Source organism: Hemicordylus capensis, chromosome 3 (assembly GCF_027244095.1).
Source record: "Hemicordylus capensis ecotype Gifberg chromosome 3, rHemCap1.1.pri, whole genome shotgun sequence".
Taxonomy (NCBI): domain Eukaryota; kingdom Metazoa; phylum Chordata; class Lepidosauria; order Squamata; family Cordylidae; genus Hemicordylus; species Hemicordylus capensis.
The window spans coordinates 72079575-72103723 of NC_069659.1; the positions used below are offsets into that span (position 1 = coordinate 72079575).

Below are 24149 nucleotides of genomic sequence, written 5' to 3' on the forward strand. Positions count from 1 at the left end.
CCTGTCATACATGTTTGTTGAGAAGGCAACTTTAGAGTCTCTTGTAAGAAAGAAATTGTGCTGTGTGCTGCATAATAAGAGAAACTGACTATGGAGGTTACAGAAATCATTACATAGTTTCGATGCATGATACCCCTGAGCAAATTTCCCAGATGTAATGCTGAGGTTTCTGTGTGTGTGGAACAAGAAGATTATATGAAAATCCTCACTGTCCTCAGACTTTATTCCTTCTGAAATGGTTATTGGTTGTGAGGTAAATATCTGTCTTGAATAAAAGCTGTTGGGAAGTCTTAACCTTGCAAGTAAAAAGGTAATATAATCAACTGGAATAACCAATAAATGAGACCTAAGAACTCTCTTAATATGATGTTTCTAAGTGACTCTTTCTATACCATGGCTTTAAATAAATGTGAGATGGTGCTCAGCAGTGGCATTTCCCCCCAAGGTGTAATATCTTAGTTGTCACTATGATTGATGTTTCCTTTGAACAAATGACCTCTTTAAACTAGATAAAACTTAGTATCTTACAATAGAGGTGCCATGCTCTAGCTTTTGTTTTATGAAGAAAAACTCTTGCTTGAGGAAGTTGCTCTTTGATTTACCGTACTGATTTGTTTCACTTTCTGTGAGTCTTTTAAAAACTTATTTATTTGAGTGAATTTTTAAAAATCTCAATTCTAGAAAGAAGTGCTCACGATAGCTTCACCTTCCAATAGCTAATTCATTAGAATGCCACATTCAGTTAAGACAACTTGAAGGTTCTGTTCTAGGAGGAGTTACTAACCTTTTTCAACAAGTATATCCCTTCTGTCACAAACCTTCAGCTCAGGTGACCAACACAGACTTTTTGTGTGTGTTGTGTGTCTATTCACACACACACACTTTCAAATATTACAATTATGAGACAGGCTACTCCTATCACTGGCTTAAATCCAGACAATGTTAATCTTGAATACTCCCAGTAAAATTAATGGGAATAGTGGGAAAAATTAATGGGAAAAAGAATGGGAATAGAATAGTAGCGATTTCCTAAAGAGTGCTCAGTGCTAATTTTCTGAATACAGGCTGAGGGGAGGGGTATGATGAGTTCCATCACATTAGCCAGACAATCAGCAGCAGAGATGGTGGGTCTTCACCTCCCTCCCTCTGCTTCTACAGCAGCCACATCATGGAAGAAGCATCAATTTCAAGCCAGCAACCCTCAGACAAGGAACAGATAGTGTAGCTGCATTGTGGGAAAGCAGGAAGGCTCTGAGTATCTTGAGAACTCTTCAGGTACCCCTAGGCATACTAGTACTCCCTGTTGGTAAACCCTGTATTATAGAATAGATGGTACTACATGAATAAAAATTGCCAGGAATAATTAACCACCTTTAAACAAAGTTGTAACTCTTTCAACCCCCCCCCCCATTTTTGGTAAATTTTACCATTTATACTCTAATAGTATGAAAGGAATGAACTAAGATTAGTCTACTGTATTACCATCGGACTAACATCCCTTTAATCTGATCTCTTACCTTCAATTCAGTTAGGCTATTTTTGTTAGTTGTTTTTTATACCCTGTAGTTGTAACAGGGGCGTAGCAGGGTTGGTGTGGGCCCCGAGACAAGATTTTAAAATGCCCACCCTCACTGAAGCTCAGCTCATGAAGTAAAGAAATCTTAAATGAGGCTGAATAGTGGTAACAAAAAGCATAGTAAAACTGGTTTGTTTCTCTCTCTCTCCCCCCTATGTGCCACAATAGAACATCATCCTAAATTATTTTTTAAAGGTTTTGTAAATTGTGGATGATGCAAGTCAATTAATGGTACTAGAACAGGGGTGGGGAACCTTGGCCCTCCAGCTGTTTTTGAACTACAACTCCCACCATCCCCTGGGGATGATGGGAGTTGTAGTTCAACAACAGCGGGAGGGCCAAGGTTCCCCACCCCTGGTACTAGAGAAAGACATGCTGTTCTGGTAGCTCCAGGTCTTAACACTCATATCAGTTGATGTGAGTGTTAGAAAGAGCCAGTGTGCTGTAGTGGTTAGAAACCTGGACTAGGACCGGGGAGACCCGAGTTCAGATCTCAATTCAGCCATGATACTAGCTGGATAACTCTGGGCCAGTCACTTCTCTCTCAGCCCAGTCTACTTCACAGGGTTGTTGTGAGGAGAAACTCAGGTATGTAGTACACCACTCTGGGCTCCTTGGAAGAAGAGCGGGATATAAATGTAAAATGATGATGATGATAATAATAATAATAATAATAATAATAATAAGTTTTGGAGGATGAATACAACTGAAGGAAGCCCGAGCGGGTGCACGGCTGTGGGAGTCAGTCATGTGACTTGTCTTTGGGACACCCCCCCCCCCAAGGCATTGGGCCCCCAGACAACTGTCTCCCCTTGCCCTATCATAGTTACGCTCCTGAGTTGTAAAGAGAGAGAAGTTTTTATATCCTATAAATGTAAGGTTGGAACATGTTAGATTTGCATAACTACTTAGTAATACTTCCCTAAAATGCATCTTTTTTTCAAAAGGTATGCCACTTTTCATCGCATCTTGAAGAACATTGAAGAAAATGAAGGTGGTCTCGACAAATTCACCAAGAGTTACCAAACATTTGGAGTCAACAGATTTGTAGATGGAGGACTCTATTGTAAAGAATGGGCCCCTGGGGCAGAAGCAGTGTTCCTCACCGGTGACTTCAGTAAGTATTTACAATCAAGTACATGTGTTATGTCTTGCCTTCATGATGCATGTAAACTAAGTTTAAATCATGGTTCTGTTTTTTTCATTTTACATAAAACATTGGGCAGGTTCAGATGTACAGTGGCACCTGAAGTTTGTGCAAGTAGCCAGTTCCCTAGTAGCATGTGCTGCCCATGTGAGCCTCTACTTCCTGTCCTGGTACTAAGATTGGTTGTGATGTCTGAACCCACCAATCAGCATATTGGCATCGGAACAGGAAGTGGAGAGGTTCACATGGGAAGTGGTGCACTACCAAGGAACCAGCTGCTTCCACAAACTTCAGGTGCTACCATATGTCTGAACCTACCCATTGTCAGCGATAAAGTTAAATACAAAATTCTGAGTTGTTAGACTATTGCTAAAAGATTAACATCCTATGTTGAAAAGGAAAAGCTTTTCAAGCTTCTCAGTCCCCTAGAAGCCCAACAGAGGAGAGAGGAAGAACCCATCTGCATCCCCTTCAGTGCTGCTTGGGCTGGAAGACCAAGTGTGTGTTGTTGGCTCTTTCTGCTACTACCTGCCTGCTTCTGCTTCCCTCTGTGAGACTGCCGCCTCTGGATAACATCTGGGGAGTGTGTGCAGGACTGGGTCCAGGGGTGGGTGACTCAGCAGTTCCTGGGGTCAGCAGCCCAGCTCTGGGCCTTTATAGGAATGCTGTTTGTGGCGGTCGCCCTTATGGGCGACCCTTTGGATCCCCTTTGGAGGAGCCACATGAAACCGCTGGGATAAATTATCAGGAGATTTGGTGTATGTTACCCCAAATCTATTTCTCCATGTCAACATCATCAGGAGATGGCATAACCTCCCTAAATGCCTGCCTGGAGGCAGTAATGGGCTGGATGATGGAAAACAAACTCAGGCTGAATCCAGATAGAACGAAAGTACTTATTGTGTGGGGTTGGAACTCAGGAAACGATTTTGATCTGCCAGTTCTGGATGGGGTCACACTCCCCGGGAAGGATCAGGTACGCAGTCTGGAAGTGCTTCTGGATCCCAACCTCTCCCTGGTGTCCCAGGTTGAGGCAGTGGCCAGAGGTGCTTTTTTTCATCAGCTTCGGCTGATACGCCAGGTGCGCCTGTTTCTTGAAATGAACAACCTCAAAACAGTGGCACATATGCTGGTAACCTCCAGGCTGGATTACTGCAGTGCTCTTTATGTGGGGCTGCCTTTGTACATAGTCCAGAAACTGCAGTTTGCCAAGAATGCGGCGGCCAGGTTGATCTCTGGGTCATGTAGGAGAGACCATATTATTCCTGTATTGAAGAAACTACACTGGCTGCACATACATTTCCGGACAAAATACAAGGTGCTGGTTATTTCCTATAAAACCTTAAACAGCTTAGGTCCTGGGTATTTAAGAGAATGTCTTCTTCACCATGAGTTTCACCGCCTGTTAAGTAGGGATGTGCACAAACCGCCGCCGCATGCATCACGCCCATCACTTTGACGAGCATGATGCGCTTGTGCACGTCGGTGGCACGTGCGGTGGTGGCGGGTGCATGCACGGAAGTTACTTCCGCTTTGAGCAGGCAACAAGGGGGCAGGGGCAGCAGGGAGGACTGCTACCACCCCAACGATTTTACTTGAAAATGGAGCACTGGAAAAAGGGGAAAAGAGGGGGGAAAGCGCCAGGAAGGGTAAGTACAACCCCCCCCCCAAAGCAACACACACACCCCGGCGTTGGACCGCACCTCCGCAGTCTGTGCACATCCCTACTGTTAAGAACATCTGGAGAGGTTCATTTACGGTTGCCGCGAACACGTTTGGTGGCTACTCGGGAACAGGCCTTTTCAGTTGCTATCCCTGGACTTTGGAATGTCCTCCCTGTTGAAATAAGAGCCTCCCCATCTCTGACAATTTTTTAAAAGGCACTGAAGACACATGTATTCAACTAGGCTTTTGATTAGATTTATATTTTTAAAATTTCCAATACTGGGTTTTACATGTTATTAATGTTTTAAATGATTTTAATTGTAAACTGCCCAAAGATGCAGGTTTTGGGCAGTATACAAATACGTTAGTTAAATGAATGAATGAATGAATGAAATTAAAAGCTTAACTAAACAATGTCCTTCTACTTCTAGTATTACTTCTAGTTCTCAGGGAATCATTAGAGCTCTTCTAAGAAAGCCTGTATTAGATCCCTCAGAGTTGAGTAATTATACAGGTAGACCTGTTTCCAACCTCCCATGGCTGGGCAAGGTAATTGAGAGGGTGGTGGCCTCTCAGCTCCAGGTGGTCTTGGAGGAAACTGATTATCTAGACCCATTTCAAACTGGTTTTAGTGTGGGCTATGGGGTGGAGACTGCCTTGGTCGGCCTGATGGATGATCTCCAATTGGGAACTGACAGAAGAAGTATGACTCTGTTGGTCCTTTTGGATCTCTCGGCAGCTTTCGATGCTATCGACCATAGTATTCTTCTGGAACGTCTGAGGGTGTTGGGGCTGGGAGGCATTTTTTTGCAGTGGTTCCGCTCCTACCTCTTGGACAGATTCCAGATGGTGTTGATTGGAGATTGTTGCTCTTCGAAATCTGAGCTTAAGTATGGTATCTCTCAAGGCTCCGTACTTTCTCCAATGCTTTTTAACATCTACATGAAACCGCTGGGAGAGATCATTCATCAGGGGATTTGGAACGGGCTGTTACCAGTATGCTTATGACACCCAGATCTACTTCTCCAGGTTAACTTCTTCAGGAGCTGGCATATCCTCCCTGAATGCCAGCCTGGAAGCAGTAATGGGCTAGATGAGGGGAATAAACCGAAGCTGAATCCAGATAAGATGGAGGTACTTATTGTGCAGGGTCAGAACTCTAGAGACAATTTTGATCTGCCTTTTCTAAATGGGGTCACACTTTCCCAAAAGGAACAGGTTCGCAGTCTGGGAGTACTTCTGGATTCATACCTCTCCTTGGTTTCTCAGGTTGAGGTGGTGGCCAGTGGTGCTTTCTGTCAGCTCCGACTGATACACCAGCTGCTCCCGTTTCTCAAGATCAATGACCTCAAAACAGTGGTGCATCTGTTGGTAACCTCCAGACTTGACTTCTGTAATGCGTTCTATGTGGGGCTACCTTTGTATATAGCCCGGAAACGTCAGTTGGTTCAGAATTTGGCAGCCAGGTTGTAGGGGTGTGCAATCCGGATTTTTGGTGATTTGGTTCGGGACCCAAACCGAATCACCCCTGTTCTGTTTTGTGCCCGAATATGGGCCACCCGAATCACCCTTGATTCGGTTCGGATTTGGATTTAATCCGAATCCGAATCGATTCTGGGGGGGAAAGGGCCCAGGGGCAAAATTTTAGGGTGGGGTGGTAGTGCCCAATGGGTGGAAGCGACCACCCCAATTTCAGGGGGATTGGGCAAAGGGCTGATTTTTGGGGAATTTTTGAAGTTTTAGTGACTTTGGGGCAGTTCGGGGGCATAGCATGGGATCTGGGGAAAAAGAGTGGGGTGGGGTGGGGTGGTAGTGCCTAATGGGTGCAGGCTACCACCCCAATTTCAGGGGGATTGGGCAAAGGGCTGATTTTTGGGGAATTTCTGAAGTTTTCATGTCTTTGGGGCAGATTCTCACCTGCTATCATTGAATGAGAATTCACACCTCAGAAGTTTTTCTGAAGGGATGTTTTCCCTTATTTTCTGAGGTGTGAATTCTCATTCAATGATAGCAGATGAGATTTTTTTCAATTAAAGAACTCTCGTGGCCCCACTTTCACTTTTTCACACTCTCATTTACTATGAATATCAATCTAGCACACTGCACCTTATGAAGAAAAACCTCAGAAATTCACCAAAATCCAGCCCTCTGCCCAATCACTCTGAAATTGGGGACGGGTGGTAGCCTCCACCCATTAGGCACTATCTACCAGCCCACCCCACTCTTTTGGGGCAGATCCACTTTCTGCCCCCAATCTGCCCCAAAGACACCAAAACTTCAAAAATTCCCCAAAAATCAGCCCTCTGTCCAATCCCCCTGAAATTGGGGTGGTAGCCTCCACCCATTAGGCACTACCACCCCACCCCATTATTCTGCCCCAGGCCCCACTTTATGCCCCAATCTGCCCCAATCTGCTCCAAAGACATGAAAACTTCAGAAATTCCCCAAAAATCAGCCCTTTGCCCTATCCCCCTGAAATTGGGGTGGTAGCCTGCACCCATTAGGCACTACCACCCCACTCCACTCTTTTTGCCCAGATCCCATTCTATGCCCCCGAACTGCCCCAAAGTCACTAAAACTTCAAAAAAACACCCCAAAATCAGTCATGAGCCGAATCACCCGAATTTTTCAGCCCCGAAATTCGGGTGATTTTGCTCGGCCCCGAAAAATATCGGGGGACATCGAGGGTGATTGGGTTCAGCCCCGAATCACCTGAAATTGCTCATTTCGGGCACAGATTAATCTGTGCCCGAAATTTTTTGCACATCCCTACCAGGTTGGTCTCTGGGTCATCTCGGAGAGACCACGTTACTCTTTTACTGATTGAGCTACACTGGCTGCCAATAGGATTCCGGACAAAAATACAAAGTGCTAGTTATAACTTATAAATCCCTAAATGGCTTAGGCCCTGGGTATCTAAGAGAGTGTCTTCTTCACTACGAGCCCCACTACCCATTGAAGTCATCTGAGGAGGTCCGTTTCCAGTTACCGCCATCTTGTTTGTTGGCTACACAGGGACGGGCCTTCTTGGTTGGTGCCCCGAGATTGTGGAGTGCGCTCCCTGCTGACATATGATCCTCCCCATCTCTGGCAACTTTCAAAAAACACCTGAAAACCCAAGCTTTCTCAGCTTCCTAAATTTTTTTGGTTTTTATCTCTGGTTTATTTTTAAACTGTTAAATTGTTGTTGTTTTTTAAAATATGTTTTAAACTTGTTTTATGCTATCACCCAGAGATGAAAGTTTGGGGCGGTGTAAAATTTGATAGATAAATAAATAAATAGTTTAATGTGAAATACGCTTGCATGTAGCCTTAACCATGGGTTGTATCCAAATAAAATTAGGCATGGTTAAATCTCATTGAAATTATTGGGATATCAGTTAGTTGCAGCTCATCTTGGTCATTATATCTGTCACAGCATGGTCTCAACCAGCCCTGTGTTCTAAGAAATATTACCTGCTCATTATATCTGTCACAGCATGGTCTCAACCAACCCTGTGTTCTAACAAATGTTACTGCTGTCACCAGGTATACAGGTGTACCATGTTATCTGTGGGGTTTCTGTTCCTGCCAATTTCCACAGTTACCGGAACTGTGGATAATGGGACATTAGGGCAATAGGATTTGGGGGTGCAGTGTTAGATTCCTGAGGCAGCAAAAATGGGTCAAAAAGGGCTTAAAACTGTGGAAATTGCGTGTGGGGGGGGGAGAAGTGCCATACTGTGCTCTGTAGGTCCCCAGCTGTCCAGCAGCGCCCCCCAAATGCTGATTTTTGCCCATTTTTCCATGAAAAATTGCATTTCTCCTTTTAAAACATATATGAGCAATAAAATGACCCCTTTCTTCAAAATCATGGCTGGAAATGGTCATTTCTGGTCACCCCATAACCCATAACTACAGACATGTGAAAATAAACCTTTTCTTTTTCCTCCCCCCCCCCTTTTTTTTTTTTTTTTGCTGTTTCCCCCCTACATATATTGAGGTCAGTTGTTGACGAGCTGGGTTTTAAGAAACCCTTTACAAAGTGTTTCCCTTCTTTGTTCTAATAATATTGCCTTTACTAAGATATGGTGATGTGTGTTCTTTACGCAAAGTAGATAAAATTGTTCTGCAATATAACACTTTTATATAATGTCTGTACTGTAGTGCAGGCATGTCCAGCTATTCAAGATGTACCTTTTCAGTTTATACAGTTGTATAGATCAATAAGTCTTCAACTTTTCAGATGTGGGACTCACCTTTTTAATCCCAACCTGTGCATCCCATTTAAGTGTTTTACTGTATATGTCAGTATTCCTACTTCTCCCTCTAGTGTGACTAGAGGCAAAGAAGAATATGGCTTCTACACCTTAACAGTGTGTAGAAAAGGACATTTTGATCTGCTTGTCAGGCAAAGATCTCCAGTGTTTGTTTTTTAAAAATTGAATGTAATTTTTTCTGACGTGAGAATAGCTATTTCCGGATTCTAATAAGATTAATGTTAGGTATCTGGAGTGAATCTTCTTTAGTCTTTAAATGACAAAGTTGTCAGTTGCCCTGTATGTCTTCACTATCAGTCAAAGTAAAGGATAAATTCCAAAGGGATAGTCAATGGATTCAAAAGTCCTAGAAGAATGGAGTGTTGTAATTCATCTCATATGGATTTAGTTGCCTTTCAGTGAAAAACCGGGCTGCAAACTCCTATGATTTGGAATTACATTACGACCATCATGTTAGGTCCTCTTTACTTTTACTTACAATACATTTGGGTTAAAATAGCAATAGTCTGTGATACAATATCCCATTTTATACTAATCCCTTTTACACATATTTTAGGCACTTTAGAAATAATGCATTCTTTGCATTCTTTGCTTATTTTTTGACTTCTGAGTTGCTTCACACAAAAATTGGTAAGGACTAGAACTGAGACTTGTAGATTCCTTTAAAATGATTGCAGAAATGAGAGTGTCATGACATTTTGAAATGAGCAGGGAAATCAATTCAGGTTATTCTTTTAGTAGTTTGTTGAATGCATTTCTTCAGAATTTGTTAATAGCTGCATTTCACAAAGTCTTGTGGCACCTTAAGTCTTGTCTTTTACTCTGTGGTAAATTTTGACCCCAGGCCTCTAAAGGTAGCATAACCATGCAGACCACTGCACTCCTAGCAATGTCCTTCCAGAACACTGTTTTTTGCATTTGGTGCAAAAGATATTCAGAAGTATGCATCACTAGTTAGATTTCAGTTATTAATAAAATTATAACACAAGGTAGAAAACCACACCAAACTGCATGGACTCTTCACTGAGGTAGTCCCATTCCCAATCCACTGTTAAGTCAATTTAGTTATGTTTCCCTAAAAGGTGAATAGAGTCTGACCAAGCCTGAGGTACTACATAGTTCTGTGCTTTGTAGTCTGGCCAGATAAAACCAGCCCTTCCTAGAACATTGATTCTGATGCTTGTAATGAAGAAACCATTCAGAAGTATCTGACCTTGCAGAAGCATGAATTTTAGCCACCAGAACATAGGCAGAAGGATCAAAAAAGGCAGCAACATATCTGAACAAAAGCTATCCACGAAAAATACAAATTTGAAAAATTCTAGACTTACAGAAATGAAAGCCTATAATGGCCTGCTAATCCAGGCAAGTGTGTTTCATGCCAGTTGTGAAGCACTACATGGGCAGCACATTTGGAGCATTCTTACTTGAGTGTAATGATAAGCCTTAGATTATTTGACAACATCACAAAATATTTAAAGTTCAATGGCAAAACCACATGATAGAGAAGAGTTATTGATAAGCTGGCACTCACTAGATCTATCTAGACCTTGATTGGGCAGCAGTGTTACTTTCCCAGACTTGGTGGAACTGTTGATGGGTTTCTGAGAGCAATGAGCAAGGGTGCCTCCCCCATGAGGTGACGAGAGGGAGAGAATGCATGCACAAGAGAGCCAGCCAGCATAGATGTGACAGTGAAAGAGACCAGTCAGTGCTGGATGCCTACTGCCTGATACAGCAAGCAGAAGACATTGGTCAGTGTCTCTCTCTCACACTCACACTCACACTCACACACTCCTCCACTCCTCTCCAGCAACAAATTTGTGTGCTTTATCTGTTCCTGAAATGGAGAAGACAAAGCATACAAGCATACAAAGCAAACACCAAGGGGAAGAGAGGTGATGGTCTGCACCAGACCTCCAGACCTCCAGTTGGGCAGCATCTTAAGGAGACTGAGGGGAAACAGAACACTCATACAAAAACAGCTGTAAAAAAACTGAGCTCTGTACTTACTTCTGATTTCCTATCTGATTTAATTCATGAAAACTGTCTCCTCAGTTCAGAAACTGTAATTTTTTATGGGAAACTTGGAAATGTGGGCAGACAGATGATCTTAGAGATGAGTTCTCCAAGGTCACAAAAAAGTTATCGGCCCCAGGGAGTTAACCAGCCCCAGCACTTGTCAGTCTGAATTGGTGTTGCCTCTTCTGAGCACCCCCTCCAGTCAGTGAAATTAACTGAACTAAAAGTTTCAAGAAGCTGTGGAGTGGGGGTAAATCTTACAGACCTTCAGACCAGACAGATAGTCCTGCAAATAGCACTGAATAAGTTCAATAAATCAAGATGGGGATCGAAGAGGATGTGTCACTCTCTTTGTCCCAAATCCTGGGATGTGATCAAACCCAACTGGATTTGGTTGAAGTTCACTGGATGCCGTCCTCCCCATATATGAAAAGAATTTTGCTTACATTTGAATGCCCAGTGATTCCTCTTATGCGTCAAAGAATGAAATGCTATCAAAGTATGTTATAAATCTTTTTGAACTGTGTATACCAAGATTCTTCTGTGCAACCGCTGCTGAAGAGAAACCCTTGCTCTGAAGCTGTGAGAAATAATCAGAGCTGTAAAAGACTAGGCAAGAAGATCACCTTGGAAATGTCCTTGGCTCCAACTAGCTGAAGAGTTGTTAAAAATCAGAATGCCATAGATAAACATGAGAACCAGCTGTAGTCATCCGCCCCAACTTTTAAAGTTGACTCTTAAGATGCAGACTTCCAGACCCAAGCTGAGCTAGATGCCAAATTACTGGAAATAAAATGTACTTTTGAGGAAGTGAAAGAGCAAGCAGCATCTCTCCGATCATTCCCCCATGCCCAGCTGACTTCTGTGATAGCAAGTGACAATGAGAGTGCTATGGAATTTATTAATGTAAAAGGGGATGCTGGGTCTAATGGTTCTGATTTGGACTCATCTTGCCAGCCCTATTTAAATAGAGGCACTGAGGATTTTCTCCAGAGTATACTTAGTGAAAATGAGCAGGCAGTTCATCCAATACAATCAGCCACTCCATTCCAACTGTATGAGGTGTCAGATCTTTGGATCTCTCCAGAGTGCCTCAACCTGAACTCTTAGTCACAGTGGGGAAGGATTCTGCAATAATGGAACCTCGGAGCAACACTATAGTCCATGCTGTCCTGGCTCCTTCTTTGGATGTGATATCAGCTTTCCAGGAATCCACATCCCCAACTCTGAACCAGGCAATGACCATTCTACAATCCATTCCCAAGATGTCTCTTTCATCAGGCTCCCATATAAAAGAGCAGTCTCACCTAGACGTGTGCCCCACAGTGTCTGATAATGCCCGGAGCTCTACTGACCTGGTTCAGCTACCAAATCCATCTGAAGAGCAGGTTTCTGTCTCAGCCACTGTTGAATTACCTGACAATTATCAGATCAGTGTGGACTTTCCCTTTGCATGTGGAATGTAGCTGATTGGTCGTGTAAATCTAGAGATATCTCTTTTGTAAAATACCTGTCTAGATTTGATAGTCTTTTCCTGCAGAAGACTTGGGTCATGGATAAGACTGAAGTGGATTGTTTTTATGTACAGCATGTCAATGCCTTGCCCAGTGAAAAGGGGGTAGACCCAAAGGATGATTGGCCCTTAATAATTGCAACAGGACGTCATGTGAAGATTATCTCTATGCCTTTTCATGTCCTGTGGGTGACTGCAGTTTTACTGCAATTTAACCAAGCTCAAATTGTTCTGATTAATATATACTCAACACCTCTTCATAATAGGGCAGCAATGGCAAAGTCTAGGTAAATATTTAGAGGAATGTATTGAGGCCACTCCAGTAGCCTATATTTTAGTGGGAGGTGATTTCAATGCAAGAATGGGGCAGGATGACACAGCCCTATATACTCATCATGTTGTCCCACTAGAAGACATGGGGGACACCCCCCCCCCCCCGAGTCCCAGCTGGCCAAGGATGGGAAATATAATTTTGCAGGCTTCTGTTTGGCCTGCAAACAGTTGGCCAGTCAGTTTGATTTGTGTATTCTAAATGGAGCAGTGAGTGGAGACCACCCAGCTGAATTTACCTATTGTAGCAGAATTTAATTTTGTACACCGCCTAGAGATTTTTATACCAGGTAGTATATAAATTCCATAAATAAATAAATACTTGTCTGGGAACAGGATGTCAACCATGGATTACTGGATCACATCCTGTAACATGGTCAGTTGTGTTGTTCAAACTGGCAAATTAATCCTTAAAATCAAAGGGAGACGATTGATATTGGGTTGACTCTCATCTGGCAAATTAGTCCTTAAATTAATCTTTAAGGACTAATTTGCCAGTTGGTACATCTCAATCTAAGGATAAATTTAGTTTTGCTTTGGAAGTGGTGGCTGGGGAAGTATGGATTAAGTGGGATGAGAGATGGGCTCAATTTATGGATATTTTGTTAAACTCAGATGACATGATGGGACGCCGTGATGAGTTAATAAAGGGAGAGATCAGACTTGTATATGATCACTATGGGACACTCATTCATATGATACAAGATCATCTTGTGTGGGAAATAACTAATTATAACTACTGGCCAATGGGTATGTCTAGAGGTTGGTGTGACCAAGAGTGTATATTATTTATTTATTTATTTATTTATTTACTTACACAGTCAGACAGGTGTTTGTTTGTTTTTTGCTCTTTAAAAATTTCATTGGTTTTTACAATATCTTAACAATCCCATTACATCTAATTAAGTAAATATTGACTTCCCGCTCACCAATCAGCACGATTCACACAAGTCAACCATTGCTATAGTAATTCAAAACATATATCCTACACATTGCAAACTCGATTTTACTCTACCCAACCTGCTATTATTACTAAATTTCAAACCCTGCTGAAAAGTCGATATTAGAAAAATAGTTCTTTAAATATAGTAAGAATGGTTTCCAATCTTCTTTAAAACATTCCAAGTTTTCATCCCTTATCAATACTGTAAGTTTTGCCATCTCAGCATATTCCAGACAGGTATTATTGACTGGTTTGTTTTATCCAGACATTGAGTCCTTCCCAAGGACCTAGGATGGCTGAATTTTATTATCAATGTTGTTGCTGTTATTATAGATATCGTCACAGAATATAGGCTGTTGGCAGTAAAGTTGCTTTTTGTTGTTGTTCATTCGATTTCTATACCACCCTCCAAAAATGGCTCAGGGCAGTTTACACAGAGAAATATTATTATTATTATTATTATTATTATTATTATTATTATTAATTCGATTTCTATACCGCCCTTCCAAAAATGGCTCAGGGCGGTTTACAAAGAGAGATAACAAACAAATAAGATGGCTCCCTGTCCCCAAAGGGCTCACATTCTAAAAAGAAACATAAGACACACACCAGCAACAGTCACTGGAAGTACTGTGCTGGGGGTGGATAGGGCCAGTTACTCTCCCCCTGCTAAATAAAGAGAATCACCATGTTAAAAGGTGCCTCTTTGCCAAGTTAGCAGGGGTCATATGACATATGACTTTCCTGGACATCCTCAGAACTTAGAGCAAGATGGATCCCTGTCCCCAAAGGGCTCACATTCTAAAAAGAAACATAAGATAGACAGTCACTGGAAGTACTGTGCTGGGAGTGGATAGGGCCTGTTACTCTCCCCCTGCTAAATAAAGAGAATCACCACGGTAAAAGGTGCCTCTTTGCCCAGTTAGCAGTGTAGCAGTATAGCTGCCAAGAAGGAGTTAGTGACACATACTAACAAGACCCTAAATGTACAACTCCAACATTACTAAGCCTGAAAAAACAATATAAATCTCTGCTCAAAGTTAAGAAAAGAGAAAGGTGGTCCTGGCAGCGGCTGATTACTTCAGTTAGAGCATTCTCCTCTCTTTTGGCGTATTACAGCTGGCTGCTCCGACCATTACCTCTCCCATTTGACCAGCCAGGTTCCTATGGAGACATAGGAATAATGCGTTATAGCTCTCTATGCAGTTCAGGAAGAGGAACCAATCTGATTAGATTTTTAAAATGATCCACTTCCCGAATGGCCACCTGCTTTAGTAGTCGAGGTCAGAAAGCTTATTGGTTCTTTAAAAGTCAGCAAGGCCTCAGGCTGTGGTTGCATCTCTCCTGAAATGATTTTAAGTTTAACATGGATTGTAGGTTCCTGTACTGGCAGCTCTCTTTGCATGTATAGAAAGAACTGGGTACATACCTGAAGACTGGGGCATAGCCATAATAGTGCCCATATTTTAAAAGGGGGATAGATGTGATCCTGCCCATTATTGCCCATTTAGCCTGTTGAGTGTTGTGAGTAAGCTTTAGTCAAGGCATTCAGACTGGAAGTTGCAAAATTGGATTGAGAAAGAAGGTATTTGGGGTGACCAACAGGCTGGTTTTAGAAGGGGGCATTCAACCATGGACAATGCCCTGGTATTACACCATCTAATTGAGAAATATAGCAACAAACCTAAGTCCTCTTTGTATGTGGCCTTTGTAGATTTTAAAGCAGCCTTTGATTCAATCTCAAGGATAAACCTCTGGGAAAAATTCAGGGACACTAATATTGATAGGCATTTATTTTTTCTTATCCAGAAACTTTACAAGGACACCAGTGTAAGAGTGAAATGTCACCCTCACGGTTCTCTTTCACATCTAATAACTACCAGCAGAAGAGTTAAAGGAGGATGCATTTTGCCACTCTCCCTGTTCAATCTTCACATAAATACCTTAGCCAATAATTCTCCGATCCAGTGTTACATCCCCTAACTATTGCAGGAGCAGCTATCCCAATCCTGCTGTATGAAGATGACAGTAACATCATCTCATGGGCTCCAGTGGGCCTTAGGAGAGCGCTTAGGCTCCTTGCTACTTATTGCAAGGACAATCACCTGGTAATTAATTTCCAGAAATCCAAAGAGGCCTAAGAGTCTTAACTGGCATATAGAAGGTCATCCTTCTCCTTTCTGGGGCTGATCCCTCTTATGCTGGCTGATAGCTTTCAATCTACCTGGACACAAGCACTATTAGCCAAATTGTCATTGCTTGGATTTTCTACTGAATATTTGTCATTATTAGATTACAGTCGAGTCAAGGAGATCCTCAAACGGATTCCCATAAGAGGGTGCCTTTGGTGACTTTAACTGGGAACCTGCTAGCAACCTACTGTCACTTTCTCTACCAAGCCATCACAGGGCTTGGTAGAGCAATATATGATGCTCTATCATATCACTTTCTCAGAGCAAGATATGATGCCCTACCATCAGCAGTTTTATATAGAAGGTTTCTGAAAAGTCCTTTGGCCAGTCGGATTTGCCCTTGTGGCTCAGGTGAGGTCAAATCTGTCCACCATTTGCTGTTGTTTTGCCCTTTTTATAATTTCATTCATTCATTCATTCATTCATTCATTCATTCATTCATTCAATTTTTATACTGCCCTTCCAAAAATGACTCAGGGCGGTTTACACAGAGAAATAACAAATAAATAAGATGGATCCCTGTCCTCAAAGGGCTCACAATCTAAAAAGAAACATAAGATAGACACCAGCAGCAGTCATTGAAGGTACTGTGCTGGGGGTGGATAGGGCCAGTTACTCTCCCCCTGCTAAATAAAGAGAATCACCATGTTAAAAGGTGCCTCTTTGCCAAATTAGCAGGGGTCGGTATAGTTTTATTTATGCCCTGCTATCACACTTTCCTGGCCAAACCACTGAATTTTATGCCACACTTTTTCTTGCAGATAAGAAACCTTTTATCATGTTCAGTGTTGCTAAATTTTGTGTGGCTGCTGTTAAGATCTGCCAACACCTACCTTCTAGCCCTACTTTCTAGATAGCAATAGCAATAGCACTTACATTTATATACCGCTCTATAGCTGGAAGCTCTCTAAGCGGTTTACAATGATTTAGCATATTGCCCCCAACATTCTGGGTACTCATTTTATCGACCTCGGAAGGATGGAAGGCTGAGTCAACCTTGAGCCCCTGGTCAGGATTGAACTTGTAACCTTCTGGTTACAGGGCGGCAGTTTTACCACTGCGCTACCAGCAGCTAGATGCTGCTACAAGAGGCTTCTATGTTGGTGTACTTTGCATGATTGAATTATTATCAGAATGTAGTATTATTTATTTGTATGTACTGTACATCTGATCAATGATTGCAATAAACCTATTTATTCATTTAAGCACTCTAGACCTACATAGAACAACAGAGGTTCTTTTAAGCAAAATAGTTGACCTATGTAGGCTCTATAAGACACAACAAGACAGACATAACCCATTATCAGGAAGGAAATCACTGCCATCTGTGTCTGGCTCTGATACATGGATGTTATGAACGCTTATGCTGCAATAAACTTGCAAGACTTTGGTTTTCAACAAACCGACAAGGATATATTTTCAAGAGTTAAGTAAAAAAAGGATAATTCAATACTTAATGGGGCATAGTTACTACAGCCAGGTAGATCTCATCTCTGAACAGCCCTACTGGATCAGACCCAAGGCCTATCTAGTCCTCTAGGAAGCCCACAAGCAGGAGGTGAGGGCATGGCCTCTCTCCTGCTGTTGCTTCCCTGAAGCTGATATTTAGAGACATCCTACCTCTGAGGCTGGAGGTGGCATATAGCTACCAGACTAGAAGCCATTGATAAACCTGCCCTCCATGATTTGTCTAAGCCTCTTTTAAAGCCACCCAAGCTAGTAGCCATCACCACATCATGTGGCAGAGAATTCCATAGATTAATTATGCGCTGTGTGAAAAGGTACTTCATTTTTTCGGTCCTAAATTTTCCGGTGTTCATTTTAATGGAATGGCCCCTGGTTCTAGTGTTGTGAGAGAGGTACTAAATTTTCTCTCTGTCCACTCTCTCTACTCCATGCATAATTTTATATACCTCTATCATGTCTCCCCGTAGTCTTCTCTTGTCCAAAATAAAGAGCCCCAGATGCTGTAGCCTTGCCTCATAAGGAAGGTGCTCCAGGCCCCTGATCATCTTGATTGTCCTCTTTGCACCGTTTTGAGTTCTACAAAGCTGACTGAATCTGTATAATTACATTTCCTGTATGTTTTGTTCTTATTCAGAATTCATAATTTAGACTGGACAACTTGTTTTCCCCTTTGTCGACTGTTTATTATCTGAAGCTCTTGGGTATTCATTATTTTTATCTTTTGACAATTCTGACAATCCCAGGTATCTTTTTATTATTGGCAATATTAACACAACGTCTTTTGCGGAAATGAGTCAAAATAAGTAATAACAAAATAATAGCAAATTATTGTCTTTGAAGCTCATCCTCCCCTCCCCTCCCCTCCCCACAGACTGACATTTCATTTCTTTTCAGTTATGATGGTCTGATGCAACATGATCTCAGATATTGACTTTATCTATAATACAGTTGAGGCAGCAGGCTGGTATAGATGACACACAGAGCCCATGCTTATTTTAATTATGTGTCAGTCCATGTCTGTCCTGGGCCACTTAAAGAAGGTTGATTGAAGTGCCTGGGCCAAACCTCAGAGAAAGGGGAGGGGATTAGCAGCATCTGGGTCCTCTTCCTTGGCAACTTTTAATCTTTGGGCTGGCTCCTCACTGGGAGAACACAGCCCTCTTGCTGCTCTCTGCCCCTCATCATGGACTGGGCCAATTTAAGACAGCTTCACAAGATGAGCACCCAAGCCCCACCCTTCCTGCTTCCACCTCCATACACTTCATTAGTCTCTCCAGTTCTTCTCTCTCCCCTCCATTTCCTGTCTCTCCTCTTCCTCCTGACCCTACCCCTGCTGATCGGGTGGCCACCACCTCCATCAGCTGTATCTCCTTGCTGACATCATCAGAGGGCACCATTCAGCCCGCTGGGCCATTCACCTGAGTCCAGCTGCCCACACTGCTCCCATCTGGCCTCAGGCCAGCACCACCTCCAGATGGCCTCCCACTTTGCCTACCCATACTAGCTCAGTCTCCTCACTGCTTGCAGTAAGCCTGGAGTGTGTGCGGGTCAGACAGACATTATGGTTTCAATAAGCCAATTACCAAATTCTGGCTGTTTTGCCTTATTGTGATTTGTTTGTGTCCTGCCCTATCTCCTTACCTACCAGGTAGTACCCATATTCAATCCCAACCTGATTTGTTCTGTTGTCCTGCTGACAAGACCTCATCTTGTCAGCTACACTCTTACCATTGACCCTGATTGGAAAGAGGATATGGGAGTCCAGCACATATTCTTTCAGAGATCTCAGCCTTCTCTTGGAGCTCTCCTGTAGCTCTTTGCATGGCAAGCAAGCAAAATAAACAGTTTGGCTTCTCCTTCCACACCAAGCACAATTAACTATTTCTGACCCACTTCTAAGAGGAATCAGCTTCCCAAAGATTTTGTTTGAGAGAGAGAAGCCACCCACCACCACATGCTCCTGGAAATCACTTGAACACCACCTAGACTCTGCCCATACATTTGCAAATTTCTTGTGCCTTGAACCCCACACATTCCTAAAAGTCATCCCCACAGTATCCTCTCTCTCCCATGAGGTTTGGGCTAAATACACCCAGTATGTTGTATAAACTTCACTAAGCTGATCTTAGAAAAGAAGCAACTGTATTCACTTTAAATATATTAGAACTGGAATAATAGAGGAGGGGAGCTTTAAGCCAGTCTTGGTTATGGGTGAACAGTGGAAAGTTGTCCCAGGGGTGTGGCAGAAGACTCTCATTACCCATGCTTTTTTGATGCTATATGCTCCAGCCACTCCTATTCCTCTTGCTATGAAATTTCTGGCTTATATGACCAATGTCCACCTCTGGATTTGCCGATATTGTGCATGATGCAGCCTGCTGTGATAACATCTGCTACAATATTCTCTTTTGCATCAAGCAAGCTATTGCCACCTGCACTTCACTTTCCTGAATGCACTCTCAGCCACCATTCTCCTCTGTCTGTGGTTCCCTTCCATGGAGTTTCAAAGAGCATAGTACAGCATAATAGGCCACATCTGACAGGTGTACTTATGATCTCAGAAGGTCACTAGCTTTACTGGTACTTGAGGGATTTAGAGATGAAAATTCCAGGCTCCAGCTTGTTGATCAGCAGGGACGTCCATATGTCACGCTTTGGCCAGAGACACCAGTACAGATGTCCATGAAATGCCTGGTTAAATACAGTACAGCTTGCAGGACTATCCTGTAGATTTGCTTTCTGTTGTAGAACTTTCCCGTTCCAGACTGAAGCCAGAAGTATACAGCCCATGTTTCAGTGGCAGGTGGATACCCCATCTAACTGAATCTCTTCCTCACATTTCCCTCCTCCTACACTTTGACTATGTCCTGCAAAAATACTCCCAGCACAAAAATTACCTTTCTGAAGGTAGTGGTGGCGGCTAGAACAAACAAGTCGTTTACATTTAAGACTAGCGTGTATAAAATAAGGCTAGCCTATATTGTATGGGCAACACATGATTCCTCCCTGTGTCTTGAGACTGGAGGATCAATGCCATCTCCCCTGCTAGTTATTCAAAGGTCTCCTTATACCAGGACTGCACAGCTTGTGGCCCCCTACAGATATTGTGCATGATACAGCATGCTATGATAACATCAGACACAATATTCTCTCTCGCATTGAGAAAGCTGTTGCCACCTGCACTTCACCCTTCTGAAATCTGCAGCTCCATAACTTTGGCCCTCTATCTCTTTTTGGACTACATCTCCCATCATCCCTGTCCTCTGTGGTTGAGGATGATGAGAGCTGTAGTTCAAAAACAGCTGAAGGGCTGAAGTTGTGAAGCATTTCTTTGATTGTTTTGAGGGAAGGTGAGCTGGAACAGCCTGCTCGCCCACTCATCACCCCACCCGCCTGGTCATGTGAATGGCCCTGGGATCTCTTTTAGGACCAACAGTGGTATAGAACTATACCCAAACTAAATGGTGGTTTGCTGAACTGGTGTAAGTTTAGATCAGTGGTTCCCAACTTGGGTTCCTCCAGATGTTGCTGAACTACAACTCCCAGCATCCCCAACCATAATCAATTGTAGCTGGGTATTCTGGGAGTTGTAGTTCAGCAGCATCTGGGGAACCCAGGTTGGGAACCACTGTTTTGGACAAACAGTTTGAAAAAATGAGTTTGGATATACAGTTAGATAAAATAAGCAAGGATTCTGCATGTTTATTGAACCAGCCCAATGCTTAGTTCCAATTGTGTTAGAGGAAGAAAGAAGATGGAATAGGACTGTAGTTAAATATTTTTTTATTGAAAGAAATGGTTCACAGAAGCTCCTATTCTTTTGTACAATTCTGTTCCCTCCTTCCCTTCCTTTGGAAGGAAGGAAATATTTGCTTGCTTTATATCTGCTTTATATCATACAGGTTGGGCAACATACTCAAATCCTTTCCTCAGCTTTTTCATGAGTATTATGTTGAACTCTCCTTCTCTCCTTACCCCACAAATACACTAACATTTAAAACACTACATTTTGTTAATTAGTAGTTTTAGAAGCTTAGTAAATCATGTATATGAGGCAATTAGTAAGCTGAAACCCTGATACAAGACATTATTGACATTATAGCTTCCTGGAAAGCTTCTGGTAAATGACAGAGAATATTTTATTTACACATTTTATTGCTTAGTAGCTAAGGGAATTACAAGCAAAAGATCACTATCTTAGAATTTACTATTTCACAGTAAAGTCTTGTTCATTTTAAAAGCAAATTGATAATTTAAAGTTTTGATGTAGAGACCACTAATGATGGTTCTACATGGTCATACTGCTTACTGGTGGCTGTGAGTCTGTATTATACTTACCGTATAGTTTAGTCTAACTGCAAGGAGCTTCCATTGCTGCCGCTGCTGCCGCTGCCAGACAGCGGCTTCTCTGTCTTGGAATGTCAGCTTTGATCCTGAGCCGAAGTAGGTGTTTGGTGCCAGAAAGGAACCATTTGGACCTAATAGCAGAGTCATGCAAGGTGAATTGGTGTGAACAACATGGAGTGACAAAGCAACCACCCTGAATACTTAATCATACATAAAAGAGAACCTCAGTATTTGCGAGGCTTCCATTCTCTGCAATTACTGCGGATACGGAAACCGCAAATACTGAATCATTGGGGCAATGGGATTGTGGCGGTAAGGGGATTGGAGGCCCAAAAATTGCTCCAAAATGGTTTAAAAGCTTTGCGGACCTCCAGTGATTGAGCAATGCACCCCAGACGTCAGAAAACAACCATTTTAAAGCTTTCCCCATAATTTTTCGTGGGGTTTTTCAAGTAAATGAACCACACAGTTCAGTCACCACTTTATAGCACTGAAGCTACTACCACTATTGCCACTATTATTTATATACTGTTTTTCAACAAAAGTTCTCAAAGTGGTTTACTTAGAGAAATAAATGATGTGTAACATTAAAATGTTTGCTATTTTAACATCTGTTTTATCTTTTATTTATTTGTGCATTAAAGAGGTCCTGAAAAGTTTGTAAATGTATACACACACAAACACATTATTATTATTGTTTACACAGTCAGACAGGTGTTATTGACTGGTTTGTTTTATCCAGAGATCAAGTCCTTCCCAAGGACCTGGGATGGCTGGATTGTATTGTCAATGTTGTTGCTGTTGTTATAGATATCATCGCAGAATAGGCTGTTCCGAGTAAAGTTGCTTTTTGTAATTGGCTGATGGTGATTTCTGTGACCCCTGTTGAGGTGCTGCTATTATTATTATTATTATTATTATTATTATTATTATTATTATTATCATTTTGATTTCTATACTGCCCTTCCAAAAATGGCTCAGGGCGGTTTACACAGAGAAATAACAAATAAATAAGATTGATCCTTGTCCCCAAAGGGTTCACAAGCTAAAAAGAAACATAAGACACACACCAGCAACAGTCACTGGAGGTACTGTGCTGGAGGTGGATAGGGCCAGTTACTCTCCCCCTGCTAAATAAAGAGAATCACCATGTTAAAAGGTACCTCTTTGCCAAGTTAGCAGGGGTCATATGACATATGACTTTCCTGGACATTCTCAGAACTTAGAGCAGAAATCAGCTGGACCTTTCCTGTGTGGGCATTCTGCAGGCTGACCTATACTTGAGATTGGAACCCTAGTGGTCCATTTAGTAGCTGTTGATACGTATAGTCGCTTAGTCTTTGGGAATTTGGTGCCAAGCTGGCAATCTGCTGTCTCTTCTTGCCTACTGTTTTAGCAGCTTTCTTGCATACCAATCTCTCACATAAGGATCTCTCCGATGGCTTTGCTCATTCGACAGCAGATTGAAGAATAGGTATAACAGTTGTTATTTACTATTGCTCTCATTCTTCCTCTCCCATCCACATTTCTGGTTTAAAAGCAAACAATTATTTGTCATTTTGTCGGCACAAAGCATAAGCTTACATTGTTCAGATGACATGATGAGTTATGATTTGCTACTAAAGCCGAAATGGAAGTCCAGTTGTCATTGCAAAGGGAGTGTGTGAGCATGATCCTGGTGCTGCTTGTGCTTGGTTTAGTATTACATCTGAGGAACATGCCAGGATCTTGGACAGGAAGGATAAGGCAGAATAGAGTGTTAGCTCTCTAGACAGCAGGAAACAAGAAAAAGCTTTTAAAGGGTCAAAGATATAACTGTAGAACCAAGGAATCATCTTAAAGGAGAGCCAAAGGACCCTGAAGAGGCGGAGTGCCAAAATAAAGTAGATAGGGATGAATTGTAATAGCAGTGGGCTTAATAATCCACTATCAACGGAACTGTACTACCTGTTCTCAAATCTGTTTGAAGGACAAAATATAATGACTAAAGGAGCCAAGGAGGAAGCAGTATAACGAAACAAAGAGGAAGGGTTGGAAGGAAAGATGTGGAAGAGGATCTGGTATCACTGTGTTTGAAATCTTGTCAATGAAGAACTGAATACAAGTCTGACCAGAAAAGGATATTGTGTGCAAAAGGGATTTACAGTGCAACTGTAAGCACACTTCTGAATAAGTCTCTGTTGGGTTCAATGGCATGAGAAAGATTTAGGACGAACATATCTTCAAGGGTTTTTTTTTAATAATTTCATTTTAAGGAGTGGTCAGGACTCTTTTCCTGCTTGTTATGTCATTAATAATACAAAAATAATTACCCAAATCGAAAACTCGTAAGATTTGTTACACAGAGAAAAACTTAGTATTTAACCAGATCTATTCCAGAAGATGAGGGCTACATATAAAATCTCATTCCTGTTTTACATATGAATTGAATGATTTAATACATATTCAATAATTTAATACATTTTATTTTATTGCAGATAACTGGAATCCATTTTCTCATCCATATAAGAAAATGGATTTTGGGAAATGGGAGTTGTTCATCCCACCGGGACGAGATGGATTTAATCCTGTGGCTCATGGATCAAAATTGAAGGTAGTATTTTCAAAATTGTACTTCTGCTCTATTCAGTCATTCTAAAAAGCAGATATTGACGTTTTCCTAGTGCTCTGTGATGTGCCAATTTATAT

At 42.0% G+C, this 24149-nt stretch overlaps 1 protein-coding gene across 4 annotated transcripts in view; it reads left to right on the forward strand.

Annotated features, from left to right (window-relative positions):
• Window positions 1-24149, forward strand: part of GBE1 (1,4-alpha-glucan branching enzyme 1) — a 244734-nt gene that overhangs the window by 54553 nt on the left and 166032 nt on the right. For all 4 annotated transcript variants that reach the window (XM_053309154.1, XM_053309157.1, XM_053309156.1 and 1 more), the window contains 2 exons: window positions 2524-2693; window positions 23939-24054. In XM_053309154.1, coding sequence (XP_053165129.1) covers window positions 2524-2693; window positions 23939-24054 — 286 coding nt within the window. The remainder of the gene's footprint in view (window positions 1-2523; window positions 2694-23938; window positions 24055-24149) is intronic.